Genomic DNA, 15,131 nt, shown 5'->3' with positions numbered 1-15,131 from the left:
ACAGCAGGAGAAGATTTAGGATAACAAACTTAACCAAGACAAAATTGTTAAAAGAGGTACAGTAAACCTTTGCATACATACTGTAGGACTGTATGTATGCAACACTTGTTTGTAATGAACCCACCTTCTCTTTGTCAGTCTATTGAAAACAAAAGAAAAGGGAAAAGAACTAAATCATTAAACTGCGTAGTAGTCTGAAAGTAAATGAAGTTGTGGGAACGAGATGTCTGTGTAATGGAGCGCAAGACAGCTGCACTTGGATTTAGCCAACAGGTAAGGGACAACAGTACCGTAGTCATATAGGGGAAGAGTGTTGCACCAAACAGATGACCAGTGAAAAACCCAACAAGATCAAAGTCACCCGGGTAACGATGGTGGTGTCCATTCCCACCATGAGAAGGCACAATGATGTGGCGAATGCGAGTGTGACCACCACTACGTGAGTGGAGAGAGGGGCAGTGAGTGGGAATGACTATATGTGACCATGACGATATCAGTGAGTGTGTCACTGACACAACCTCTACTACACCAACAAACCTCAACCTGCTCCTCCTCAACCACCTCCTCCTCCACACTTTCCTGAAGGGTTGGAGTGAGACAGAACACAAAACATACTGTGAACCTCCAGCCAGAGGCAGAATGGTTGATAAACCCTCAGAGAAATGATTGATACACTGAGTCGGTTTACAAGTTACACCAGCCGACCATGTCAACAATGACAGCAGTATCAGACAGTACAGTATCATGTTCTGTATTTACAGTGCATTCGGGAAGTATTCAGACCCCTTCCCCTTTTCCACATTTTGATATGTTACAACCTTATTCTAAAATTGTTTAAATAAACAATTTCCTCAGCAATCTACACTCAATACACCATAACGACAAAGCAAAAACAGGTTTTTAGAAATTTGTGCAAAGCATTAAAGATCCCCAAGAAAACAGTGGCATCCATCATTCTTAAATGTAAGTAGTTTGGAACCACCAAGACTAGTCCTATAGCTCGCTGCCCAGCCAAACTGAGCAATCGGGGGAGAAGGGCCTTCTTCAGGGAGGTGACTAAAAACCTGATGGTCACTGACAGCTCCAGAGTTCCTCTGTGGATATGGGAGAACCTCAAAGAAGGACAACCATCTCTGCAGCAGTCCACCAATCAGGCCTGTATGGTAGAGTGGCCAGAAGGAAACCACTCCTCAGTAAAAGGCACATGACAGCCCGCTTGGAGTTTGCCAAAAGGCACCTAAAGACTCTCTAAAGACAAGATTCTCTGGTCTGATGGAACCAAGATTGAACTCTTTGGCCTGAATGCCAAGTCTGGAGGAAAACTGACACTATCCCTACGGTGAAGCATGATGGTGGCAGCATCATGCTGTGGCAATGTTTTTCAGTAGCAGGGACTGGGAAACTAGTCAGGATTGAGAGAAAGCTGAACAGAGCAAAGTACAGAGAGAGATCCTTGCTGAATATCTGCTCCAGAGCACTCAGGACCTCAGACTGGGGCAAATGTTCACCTTCCAACACGACAACGACCCTAAGCACACAGCCGGGACAAGTCTCTGAATGTCCTTGAGTGGCCCAGCCAGAGCCCGGACTTGACCCAGTCAAACATCTCTGGAGAGACCTGAAAATAGCTGTGCAGCGATGCTCCCCATCCAACCTTACAGAGCTTGAGAGGATCTGCAGAAAATAATGGGAGAAACCCACCAAATACAGGTGTGCCAAGCTTGTAGTGTCATACCCAAGACTCAGGGCTGTAATCGCTGCCAAAAGTGCTTCAACAAAGTACTGATAAAAGGGTCTGAATACTTATGTAAATATGATCAGTTTTTTTTATTTATTTTTATTTAACATTTGCAAAAATGTAAAAACAAAACTGTTTTTGCTTTGTCATTATAAGGTACTGTGTACTGAGTGATGAGGGAAAAAAATAAAATTTAAATCAATTTTAGAATAAGGTTGTAGCGTAACAAAATGTGGAAAAAGTCAAGGGGTCTGAATACTTTCCGAATGCACTGTACGGAAAAGGGGTCGTCAGTTTTCTATTTGAGGTTCAAAAACAATATATTATATATGTATATCCATGTACAGAAAGTCCATACATGCACATACATAATGTCCTCGTCTTACACCCACCTGCCGCCATTCTATCATTTTGCCCATGTTGCCCTAGGGGGGGAAAAGAAGGGGAAAATGCCCAAGTTTCTTTTATTCCTGCTAACTGCATGAAGTCAGCACCACAGTTTGAAGGTCTGAGTGATTATAATGAAGACCTGTGTGAAGGCTTTCCAGGACACAGATAAAAAGACATGTCGTAACAGCAGAATGTTCATTATCAGTCAACGGTTTATGACCATTCCATTATATTGTACAATTTTGAAGATACTGTAGTTTATAGTATTTCTGACTGTCAAAATAAACATAACAGAATTGTTTTTTTAATTTTAATTTTTAAATTGGTGCTTGTTGACAATGAAACTTCAACAGTGTGTCTTTTAAGTGTCTAATTTGTGTTGACAGGCAGGAGAGCGTGAGTCAGCATGTACTGTGAAGTTCCTGTGAACTCTTCCTACTCAGCTTCATCTGAGATAATGCCATTCCTAATCACTCCTTCCCTCCCACATCTCCCTCCTCCTCTACAGGAGCCCAGAACAGTCCGCCTTTCAAGTTCATCTCCTCACAGCACGACGCAGAGCTTTGACGACAACATCACAGCTTCACACAACCCCAGAGTTGTGCTTCTTTGAAAACGCAGCTCAGATTAGAGTTCCACTCTCTACATTCATTAGATGAACACTGATTGTCTTACCTTAGAAAAACCCAACCACAAGACAAATGCCATTCATCAGCAGTGAATAAACACCAATTCTGGATACTAGCTTATTCCATGTATTTCACACTTTCACAGCCCCAATAATCTGAAGTTCTTACCATTACACTTCCATACCCTGAAAAGACTAAAGACTCATCTAATTGGCCACAGGGAACTATCATTTGAGAAATCTAGCTCCAGTAGTTGACTTGTCTATGGTTTTACTATGGGGGTTCCTAAAGGCTCTATAGAGGGTGAACTCTATCCTACAGTCGTCTAATGATAAATACCCACCAGAGTCTTTCTCTCATCCTCAGTTGTGACCTGCTAGTCAGGGGGAAGGTGAGTTGGACAATACTTAATATGCAACAGGATCTACAACACTTTGGCAACTATCAAACAGCCTCTGACCAAAAGTGAACGAACACCCACCTTCTCGTCCTCTTCTTCCTCATCATCATCCACCTGCTCGTCAATCTTAAGCAGCGAAGGAAACACCTATTTAAAGTCACTTTGTCAAAGTCTAGTGCTACAATTCAGCCATGGGTGCGTAAACCAAAACGATGGGATTACTAGGCCAAACTACAAACTGCTTTGCTCAACATCCAAACCACATAACTAACTTACTACGCAGTAAGAACGGAACAATCATTCAGAATAAAGCATGTCCTAAACATACTTAACATATAGATACTACATTGTGCTCTTAAGTAGGGATGCTAAACATACTGAAGGGACGGTAATGAAAACCTATAGACCGCACATAGCTTTATGCACTCTAGGAAATTGATCTAGGGACATAATAGAATCACCAAGGGCATATGTAATGTAACAGTCTAGTAGTCTACACAATAAGCACTGGCTTATAGCTGCTATTGATCTAATGCTTTATTCCACATGGCAGGATACTACAGTAGCACACATCCACTTCTCCAAGTCACGTGAACCATCTCCCTACCATTGCTTCCGCTTTTGCAATCTGGTACGGAAAGACACAAACATGTTCATAATCTTGTCTATGAAGAACAGTCACACACAAAAGCAATTTGAACCATGTGTTCACAGAGCAAATAGTTGATGTTCTTCATTTCTCTAGGCGTGATGCCAGAGTAGCACATCATTCACTCCTTTAAATCAAAACCTGCCAACACCAATGGCTGCTCGACCGGCTGCATGAGCCCAGAGACACAATGCGCATGTAGTCTTCTCCAGGAGGTTTCTGGTGGTCCAGAGCACAGTGAGTATGAACATTGTTCACCCCGATTCCATCTTACCCATCTGTGACAAATAGCTATTTGTTATAATCTTTTCCCCGTACATAGTGTTGCTGCTTACCTGTTTGGCACCCATGGACTCAAACATCTTCTCCAGCTGGATACGCAACTGCTGCACATTGTTCATCAGTACACAGGGCTACAAAGGGGAAGAGAGCGAGCGATAGATAGAGACCATTTAGAGGTTGAAACTTCCAATGAAAACACTAAGGATACAGTGCATTAGGAAAGTATTCAGACCCCTGGACTTTTTCAAAATGTTGTTACGTTACAGCCTTACTCAAAAATGTGCAATGTCTAAAAACCTGATTTTTCTTTGACATTATGGGGTATTGTATGTAGGGAGAAAAAAAACTATTAAATAAATTTTAGAATAAGTCTAACGTAACAAAATACGTAAAGTCAAGGGGTCTGAATACTTTCCGAATGCACTGTATGTTGTGTAAGGCAGAATATGAAGACTTACAATCTTCTCTTTGTCAGAGTAGGAGGGGAAGCTCTTGGTCAGAATGGCACTGTACTGCAGAAGAACTTTGGCAATAGTCTGTGAGGAGGAAAACAGGTCATTACAGTGTCATTGGAAATATGTTCTCATTCCAACCACTAAATGACTGTCATCCTTTTCTGTTAATGGGTAGTGGCCTTTAACACTGGCTAGAGGCTAGTGTGTTTTTTTAGGTAAAGTTAGAGTGAGGGTATGTGAGGTTACTGTCGGGTAACTTTTCTGCACTACTGCTGGAAAGAGTCCTCTGAAAGTGGGAATGCATTCCCTGAATATATTCTCTGTGATTAAAAACCTCAGTCTCTCTATAGACTGTGCCAGCCCAAGCCCAGCTAGAAAGTACGATTGTCGCATTAGACGTTTCTATTTAATAAGAACATATCATATCCAATTCCTTTACACAAATGTTAAAGTCCCCCAGACAATGCTCGGGCTGCTTTTATAGTAATAGGATTTTCTAAAGGCTAATATCTGTAATAAGGGTATAGTACTCTAAAATAAGAAAAGCAATGGTAAGGATTTCTCTAAAGGGCAGAGTTGGCTGCTTTCCGAAGAAAATGCAATGGGTGGTCATGATCATTAATCACTTTAATGAGATTTGGGGCTATTTCAAAAGGTTTGAGCAAATGCCAAACTTTTTCTCCCAGTAACCAGGTTTCCATCCAACCATTTCATGCGAGTAAAGTACATGTCGGATAAAGAAAATGTTGCGACAGGCCTGATGGAAAAGCTAATTTGTCAGAAAATGTTGAGAAAACAAAATACGCTAGACAAGGTGGGATCTTTTTGTGTGAATAAAATTGGGCGAGAAATGGCGGGATCAACTTGGAGTCACACAATAATATGTTGTGTGGTCCTCACACTACAACTCGGGAAAGCATACAATTTATTAGGCTACAGATGAAATAAATTCTGATCAACTTCACAGGGTTGGGTCTCCCGAGTGGCGCAGCGGTCTAAGGTACTGCATCGCAGTGCTTGAGGTGTCACTACAGACCCAGGTTTGATCCCAGGCTGTCACAACCAGCTGTGACTGGGAGTCCCATAGGGCGGCACACAATTGTCCCAGTGTCGTCTGGGTTTGGGGATGGTTTGGCGGAGGGGGCTTTAATTGGCTCATCGCGTATTAGCGACTCCTTGTGGTGGGCTGGGCGGCTACAGGCTGACTTCGGTCGTCAGTTGAATGGTGTTTCCTCTGACACATTGGTGCAGCTGGCTTCCGGGTTAAGTGGACGGTGTTAAGAAGTGTGGTTGGGCGGGTCATGTTTTGGAGGACGCATGACTCTCCCTAGCCCGTTGGGGAGATGCAGCAATGAGACAAAATTGGGGAGAAAAAGGGGGTAAAATGTAAATTTAAAAATAAATGACAAATATGACTAGATCTCTTCTCTGCCCAGAAAGCTACCATTCAAGCTACCACTCACCAGTTCTGCGAGTTGTCAATAATATATATATATATATATATATATATATATATATATATATATATATATATATATATATATATATATATATATATATATATATATATTTGTTACTCTCATTTACTGCAGTTATGCCCGGTACGTACTTCCAGAATAGGTGTATATGAAAATGTACACGCAAATGTATTGTTTTTGACCGGAAAAGGCACCGCTAGGGTTTCAATAATTTTCCTGGTTTTCCCCCAAATCCCAGTTGGAGGGTCCCGGAATCAGGAGGGAATGAGCCACGACATGCTGAATCCTCCAACAAGGATTTCTGGAAAACCATTTCTTGCAACCCTAGCGATGCCTCTTCAGGTCAAAAACAATACATAAAAAAATATGATTGCTTGTAAATTTTTATTTAGACCTATTTTGGTACAATACATACCAGGTGTAACAGCAGTAAACTACGTTAGATGCAGGCACATTTGGTGAGTAACAAACATATTTTGACATAACTCTTGCAGAACTGGTGAATGGTAGCTTTCTGGTCAGAGATCATCATATTCATCCTATCCTTTGCCCAGACACTGGATCAGTAGGTAGCATACCTGCGCTGTATGTACAAGCTCTTGGCTAGAGCGCACACTGTGTGCCAAGTACAGAGTGGGCACATTCGCAATATAAACACACATTTATTCATGAACAAAACCATTAGAGTTGAAAATGCGGTGGAAGCCCATTTAACTTGTAACTTTTATTTGGTACATGGAAATGTAACCACACGTTATTCTTATGTGCGTCATCACGCACAGCCTTTACCTGCAACAAGTCAATTTGATGGAAACATCTCTGGTGGGAAAATGTGCATATCTTTTTTTAATGCCGATTTTTCATATTCACATTCAAATGTGTTGCCAATTGGACGGAAACCTAGCTATTGTTTGAAAAACATTTCAAGCCAAAAGTAGAACTCAAGCATGACTCAGGGAGAGGTTCCCTAAAATGAATCTTACAGATGGTGGAGATATGAGAGAACAATCTATCCCAACAGGCATTTGTCAACAGGTCAGACAGGTACAGTGCCTTGCGAAAGTATTCGGCCCCCTTGAACTTTGCGACCTTTTGCCACATTTCAGGCTTCAAACATAAAGATATAAAACTGTATTTTTTTGTGAAGAATCAACAACAAGTGGGACACAATCATGAAGTGGAACGACATTTATTGGATATTTCAAACTTTTTTAACAAATCAAAAACTGAAAAATTGGGTGTGCAAAATTATTCAGCCCCTTTACTTTCAGTGCAGCAAACTCTCTCCAGAAGTTCAGTGGGGATCTCTGAATGATCCAATGTTGACCTAAATGACTAATGATGATAAATACAATCCACCTGTGTGTAATCAAGTCTCCGTATAAATGCACCTGCACTGTGATAGTCTCAGAGGTCCGTTAAAAGCGCAGAGAGCATCATGAAGAACAAGGAACACACCAGGCAGGTCCGAGATACTGTTGTGAAGACGTTTAAAGCCGGATTTGGATACAAAAAGATTTCCCAAGCTTTAAACATCCCAAGGAGCACTGTGCAAGCGATAATATTGAAATGGAAGGAGTATCAGACCACTGCAAATCTAGCAAGACCTGGCCGTCCCTCTAAACTTTCAGCTCATACAAGGAGAAGACTGATCAGAGATGCAGCCAAGAGGCCCATGATCACTCTGGATGAACTGCAGAGATCTACAGCTGGGGTGGGAGACTCTGTCCATAGGACAACAATCAGTCGTATATTGCACAAATCTGGCCTTTATGGAAGAGTGGCAAGAAGAAAGACATTTCTTAAAGATATCCATAAAAAGTGTTGTTTAAAGTTTCCCACAAGCCACCTGGGAGACACACCAAACGTGGAATAAGGTGCTCTGGTCAGATGAAACCAAAATTGAACTTTTTGGCAACAATGCAAAACGTTATGTTTGGCGTAAAAGCAACACAGCTGAACACACCATCCCCACTGTCAAACATGGTGGTGGCAGCATCATGGTTTGGGCCTGCTTTTCTTCAGCAGGGAGAGGGAAGATGGTTAAAATTGATGGGAAGATGGATGGAGCCAAATACAGGACCATTCTGGAAGAAAACCTGATGGAGTCTGCAAAAGACCTGAGACTGGGACGGAGATTTGTCTTCCAACAAGACAATGATCCAAAACATAAAGCAAAATCTACAATGGAATGGTTCAAAAATAAACATATCCAGGTGTTAGAATGGCCAAGTCAAAGTCCAGACCTGAATCCAATCGAGAATCTGTGGAAAGAACTGAAAACTGCTGTTCACAAATGCTTTCCATCCAACCTCACTGAGCTCGAGCTGTTTTGCAAGGAGGAATGGGAAAAAATTTCAGTCTCTCGATGTGCAAAACTGATAGACATACCCCAAGCGACTTACAGCTGTAATCGCATCAAAAGGTGGCGCTACAAAGTATTAACTTAAGAGGGCTGAATAATTTTGCACGCCCAATTTTTCAGTTTTTGATTTGTTAAAAAAGTTTGAAATATCCAATAAATGTCGTTCCACTTCATGATTGTGTCCCACTTGTTGTTGATTCTTCACAAAAAAATACAGTTTTATTTCTTTATGTTTGAAGCCTGAAATGTGGCAAAAGGTCGCAAAGTTCAAGGGGGCCGGATACTTTCGCAAGGCACTGTAGCTAGGACAACGAGGGTAAGGTTACCTTGGCGAATCGTCGGCTGTAGTGGGCCATGACCTTTGGGTCAGGACAGTCCAGTTTCTTGATGATCTCAAAGCTCTGGTTGAGCTGGGTGAAGACGTCCACCACCGAGCAAGAGAAGAGAGCATGCTCAGATGTCTGCTGGAACTGGTGGGAGAAGGGGATGGAGACAATTGTAACTACATAATTTATAGTGAAGAGCTGACAAAGATTAGTTATTTTCCCATTACTCACTCCATCTTTCTTGTCTCTCTCCAGAGCTCCATGCATGAACTCCATGGAAACGCTTTCATTCTCATCCAGCCACTGCAGCACAAACTGTAAGAACCACCTGCACATGGGAAAGATTGGCATAAGGGGTAAAATAGAGTGAACCTATTTTTATACACATTTCTTAAGTTAAAACAAGTCACGGTTAACTCACGATGGGTAGTCGGGTACAACCCCTTTGAAGTTTGGCAGGTCCTTCACATACTCATTGTACAGCCACTTGACCTTGAAGTGCAGGTTCATGTAGTCGGCACTCTTACACAGCCGGTGCTTTTCATGCTCTGTGGAGACAAACACACCAGAGAGTGAGTGTGTGTCTCTCTGAGGGTGTGTTTCTTTTTGTGCGTGTCATTGTGTACAAGTGTGCATAAATATGCACTTATGTATGAGTGTCTGAGTCATAATATTACTGTAAGAGAAGTATGGATATTTAGGGCACAGAACAGGTAGGATTCAGTAAGCTTGGAGGTAGAGGAGTGAAGAGCAGCCAGCCACCCCCAGCGGGCTGTACAGCCACAGCCAGGTGACATGAGGGCTCTCCTCTCTCAACTGGGCTTTGATGTGGGCTTACTGCAGGCTGAGTGTGTGATGGGCAGCTCCACTCCCCTTGTGCCCCTGGGCACGGTGATTAACACAGTGTGAAAATGAGTTTCATGAAGACAGAGGAAAGTTAGAGATGTACAATCCACCTCTGGGGAGAGGAGGTAATAGATGGGATCCTGGGAGACATGAGCAGCTTTCACACCCAGCACATCTGCTCCCTGCTTCTGTCGCCCTCTCGCTCTGCACCGCATGAAGCTCTACTGTGTCTCACATCCCCAGAGCTCCTCCATCCTCCCCTCTCTCTCCATACTCAACTTCAGTGTAGCTTGTTCCACATTCTTCTCCCTCCCTAGTAATCCCACTCAGCCCTCCGCCTTGCTCTCGTCGGAATAAGTAAAACATCGTCAGAAATTATCCGACCACAGAGAAACAGCCTTCCCTATAGGATTACCTTTGCATCTCTGTTGGGAATGACAGTTTTCACTGGAAACACAGATCTAACTATGTTTATATGTTGGGGGTTCTGGGAGGAGAACAAGACAAGAGGAGTGATGGGGTGGAGTTGATGCTCTTACCAGCATAAAATGTCTGCCCACGAAGGTGGAATTCAGACGGGGCTAGAACACAGAGGAATGAGCACAGACCGAAGGAACGAAATGAAAGACAAGGCAACAAAATAGAAAGAAATAGATCAAGATAGAAGTGGAGTGGAAGATGGAATGGAGACGAGCTCCGGTAGAAATAAAATTATATTCAACACTAAAATACATTATATAAACTGGGTGGTTCCAGCCCAGCTGACAGCTGTAGTATATCAGGCCGTACACCAGGGGTATGACAACACGTTTTCTTTTACTGCTCTAATAAAGTTGGTAACCAGTTAATAATTGCAATAAGGCACCTCAGGGATTTGTTGTATATGGCCAATATACCACGGCTAACGGCTGTATCCAGAACAGTACCTAAGAACCGCCCTTAGCTGTGGTATATTGGCCATATACTGTACCACACCCCCTCAGGTGTTATTGCGGAAATATCTAACGGCTAACAGAATACTGGCACATCTTGTAGAATAGCATAAGAAGAGGGTCTTATCATTTACAGTACAGTATGCAGTCTTACCCTGAAGCCACTGGTAATGATCAACGTTATCCATTACTGAAAGAAAGACATGGTAGAAGACACATACACAATGCTGAGACAGAGACGGAGCCACAGACAGGGGGTGGAGAAGACAGACTGGGGAGATGTCCTTTTCCTTCTACTGTTACTTAGTACCTATAGTACACTCCACATGAACAGTTGAAGTCAGAAGTTAGCATAAACCTTAGCCAAATACATTTAAAGTCAGTTTTTTTTACAATTCCTGACATTTAACCCTAGTTAGAGCCGATTTGGACATATTTGTATAAAAGACCGAACATATGGAGCTCCATGTATATTTGTGTAAATACAGTGCCTTGCGAAAGTATTCGGCCCCCTTGAACTTTGCAACCTTTTGCCACATTTCAGGCTTCAAACAAAGATATAAAACTGTATTTTTTTGTGAAGAATCAACAACAAGTGGGACACAATCATGAAGTGGAACGACATTTATTGGATATTTCTAACTTTTTTAACAAATCAAAAACTGAAAAATTGGGTGTGCAAAATTATTCAGCCCCTTTACTTTCAGTGCAGTAAACTCTCTCCAGAAGTTCAGTGACGATCTCTGAATGATCCAATATTGACCTAAATGACTAATGATGATAAATACAATCCACCCGTGTGTAATCAAGTCTCCGTATAAATGCACCTGCACTGTGATAGTCTCAGTGGTCCGTTAAAAGCGTTAAAAGGAGCACTGTGCAAGCGATAATATTGAAATGGAAGGAGTATCAGACCACCTCAAATCTACCAAGACCTGGCCGTCCCTCTAAACTTTCAGCTCATACAAGGAGAAGACTGATCAGAGATGCAGCCAAGAGGCCCATGATCACTCTGGATGAACTGCAGAGATCTACAGCTGAGGTGGGAGACTCTGTCCATAGGACAACAATCAGTCGTATATTGCACAAATCTGGCCTTTATGGAAGAGTGGCAAGAAGAAAGACATTTCTTAAAGATATCCATAAAAAGTGTTGTTTAAAGTTTCCCACAAGCCACCTGGGAGACACACCAAACATGTGGAAGAAGGTGCTCTGGTCAGATGAAACCAAAATTTAACTTTTTGGCAACAATGCAAAACGTTATGTTTGGCGTAAAAGCAACACAGCTGAACACACCATCCCCACTGTCAAACATGGTGGTGGCAGCATCATGGTTTGGGCCTGCTTTTCTTCAGCAGGGAGAGGGAAGATGGTTAAAATTGATGGGAAGATGGATGGAGCCAAATACAGGACCATTCTGGAAGAAAACCTGATGGAGTCTGCAAAAGACCTGAGACTGGGACGGAGATTTGTCTTCCAACAAGACAATGATCCAAAACATAAAGCAAAATCTACAATGGAATGGTTCAAAAATAAACATATCCAGGTGTTAGAATGGCCAAGTCAAAGTCCAGACCTGAATCCAATCGAGAATCTGTGGAAAGAACTGAAAACTGCTGTTCACAAATGCTCTCCATCCAACATCACTGAGCTCGAGCTGTTTTGCAAGGAGGAATGGGAAAAAATTTCAGTCTCTCGATGTGCAAAACTGATAGACATACCCCAAGCGACTTACAGCTGTAATCGCAGCAAAAGGTGGCGCTACAAAGTATTAACTTAAGGGGGCTGAATAATTTTGCACGCCCAATTTTTCAGTTTTTGATTTGTTAAAAAAGTTTGAAATATCCAATAAATGTCGTTCCACTTCATGATTGTGTCCTACTTGTTGTTGATTCTTCACAAAAAAATACAGTTTTATATCTTTATGTTTGAAGCCTGAAATGTGGCAAAAGGTTGCAAAGTTCAAGGGGGCCGAATACTTTCGCAAGGCACTGTAGGTTAGGTATGTACCTTTATGATTTATATTTACCTGATTGAGATATATTAATTTGTTGTTAGTGTAACTCAGTTTTTGGCCCCACCTCTTGCCTATTCATTGTATTGTGGTAAGTGTGTTAGGATAAAGGCAGGAAGTTGGGTCCTTGCTAGATGCAGGAGCGGTATAGTTTTTTGACCATACAGACAGGTCATACATAATATGTATTTTCCATATCAAGTATTCTATGCTTTAAGTTGATTGGAGAATCATTTATTTGTTAGATATAAGAAGAATAAACATTTTTGTTGCACCATATCCCTGGATGTCATTGAATGTTTGGCCGTTTGGAAACCTTGAGTGTGGACTGTATGCGTACCAAACAACCCCGCTTCAGGCTTGGGCAGTGGCTATGGTAAAGACGAAAGGAAGCCACTACACACCACTTTATTTTAAGAATGTGAAATGTCAGAATAATAGTAGAGAGAATGATTTACTTCAGCTTTTAATTATTTCATCACCTTCCCAGTGGGTCAGAAGTTTACATACACTCAATTAATATTTGGTACCATTGCCTTTAAATTGTTTAACTTGGGTCAAACAGTTCAGGTAGCCTTCGACAAGCTTCCAACAAGTTGGGTGAATTTTGACCCATTCCTCCTGAAAGAGCTGGTGTAACGGAGTGAAGTTTGTAGGCCTCCTTGCTCGCACACGCCTTTTCAGTTCTGCCCACAAATTTTCTCTGATTGAGGTCAGGGCTTTGTGAGTAATCTGGCTTTTTTTATGGCGGTTTTGGAGCAGTGGCTTCTTCCTTGCTGAGCTGCCTTTCAGGTTATGTTGATATAGGACTTGTTTTAATGTGGATATAGATACTTTTGTACCAGTTTCCTCCAGCATCTACACAAGGTCCTTTGCAGTAGTTCTGGGATTGATTTGTACTTTTCGCACCAAAGTACATTCATCTCTAGGAGGCAGAACGCGTCTCCCTCCTGAGCGGTAGGACGGCTACGTGGTTCCATGGTATTTATACTTGCGTACGATTGTTTGTACAAATGAATGTGGTACCTTCAGGCTTTTGGAAATTGCTCCCAAGGATGAACCAGACACCAACTATGACCGACAAAATTAGAAAAAAAAATTCGGAAAATAATATTGTAGGATTTTTAATTAATTAATTTGCAAATTATGGTGGAAAATAAGTATTTGGTCAATAACAAAAGTGTCTCAATACTTTGTTATATACCCTTTGTTGGCAATGACAGAGGTCAAACGTTTTCTGTAAGTCTTCACAAGGTTTTCACACACTGTTGCTGGTATTTTGGCCCATTCCTCCATGCAGATCTCCTCTAGAGCAGTGATGTTTTGGGGCTGTTGCTGGGCAACATGGACTTTCAACTCCCTCCAAAGATTTTCTATGGGGTTGAGATCTGGAGACTGGCTAGGCCACTCCAGGACCTGACCGGGTGGTGTGTTTGGGATCATTGTCATGCAGAAAGACCCAGCCACATTTCATCTTCAATGCCCTTGCTGATGGAAGTTTCCACTCAAAATCTCATGATACATGGCCCCATTCATTCTTTCCTTCACACGGATCAGTCGTCCTTGTCCCTTTGCAGAAAAACAGCCCCAAAGCATGATGTTTCCACCCCCATGCTTCACAGTAGGTATGGTGTTCTTTGGATGCAACTCAGCATTCTTTGTCCTCCAAACACGACGAGTTGAGTTTTTACCAAAAAGTTATATTTTGGTTTCATCTGACCATATGACATTCTCCCAAACTTCTTCTGAATCATCCAAATGCTCTCTAGCAAACTTCAGACGGGCCTGGACATGTACTGGCTTAAGCAGGGGGACACGTCTGGCACTGCAGAATTTGAGTCCCTGGCGGCGTAGTGTGTTACTGATGGTAGGCTTTGTTACTTTGGTCCCAGCTCTCTGCAGGTCATTCACTAGGTCCCCCTGTGTGGTTTTGGGATTTTTGCTCACCGTTCTTGTGATCATTTTGACCCCACGGGGTGAGATCTTGCACGGAGCCCCAGATCGAGGGAGATTATCAGTGGTCTTGTATGTCTTCCATTTCCTAATAATTGCTCCCACAGTTGATTTCTTCAAACCAAGCTGCTTACCTATTGCAGATTCAGTCTTCCCAGCCTGGTGCTGGTCTACAATTTTGTTTCTGGTGTCCTTTGACAGCTCTTTGGTCTTGGCCATAGTGGAGTTTGGAGTGTGACTGTTTGAGGTTGTGGACAGGTGTCTTTTATACTGATAACAAGTTCAAACAGGTGCCATTAATACAGGTAACGCGTGGAGGACAGAGGAGCCTCTTAAAGAAGAAGTTACAGGTCTGTGAGAGACAGAAATCTTGTTTGTTTGTAGGTGACAAAATACTTATTTTCCACCATAATTTGCAAATAAATTAATAAAAAATTCTACAATGTGATTTTCTGGATTTTTTTTCCTCATTTTGTCTGTCATAGTTGAAGTGTACCTATGATGAAAAGTACAGGCCTCTCATCTTTTTAAGTGGGAGAACTTGCACAATTGGTGGCTGACTAAATACTTTTTTGCCCCACTGTACATCCACAGGTACACCTCCCATTGACTCAAATTATGTCAATTAACCTATTAGAAGCTTCTAAAGCCATGACATTTTCTGGAATTTTCCA

General features: G+C 42.0%; 1 protein-coding gene across 13 annotated transcripts in view; it reads right to left on the bottom strand.

Moving 5' to 3' along the window:
• unc13bb (unc-13 homolog Bb (C. elegans)) overlaps positions 1 to 15,131 on the bottom strand; it is a 114,229-nt gene that overhangs the window by 6,420 nt on the left and 92,678 nt on the right. For all 13 annotated transcript variants that reach the window (XM_090234604.1, XM_090234602.1, XM_090234605.1 and 10 more), the window contains 5 exons: positions 9,134 to 9,260; positions 8,944 to 9,040; positions 8,713 to 8,856; positions 4,547 to 4,624; positions 4,142 to 4,219 (listed from right to left, as the gene is read on the bottom strand). In XM_090234604.1, coding sequence (XP_090090730.1) covers positions 4,142 to 4,219; positions 4,547 to 4,624; positions 8,713 to 8,856; positions 8,944 to 9,040; positions 9,134 to 9,260 — 524 coding nt within the window. The remainder of the gene's footprint in view (positions 1 to 4,141; positions 4,220 to 4,546; positions 4,625 to 8,712; positions 8,857 to 8,943; positions 9,041 to 9,133; positions 9,261 to 15,131) is intronic.

This window comes from Oncorhynchus mykiss, chromosome 5, assembly GCF_057628025.1.
Source record: "Oncorhynchus mykiss isolate SJ-2025 chromosome 5, ASM5762802v1, whole genome shotgun sequence".
Lineage (NCBI taxonomy): Eukaryota > Metazoa > Chordata > Actinopteri > Salmoniformes > Salmonidae > Oncorhynchus > Oncorhynchus mykiss.
Note: the sequence above shows the minus strand (reverse complement) of the source record. Positions and strands in the feature narration are given on the sequence as shown.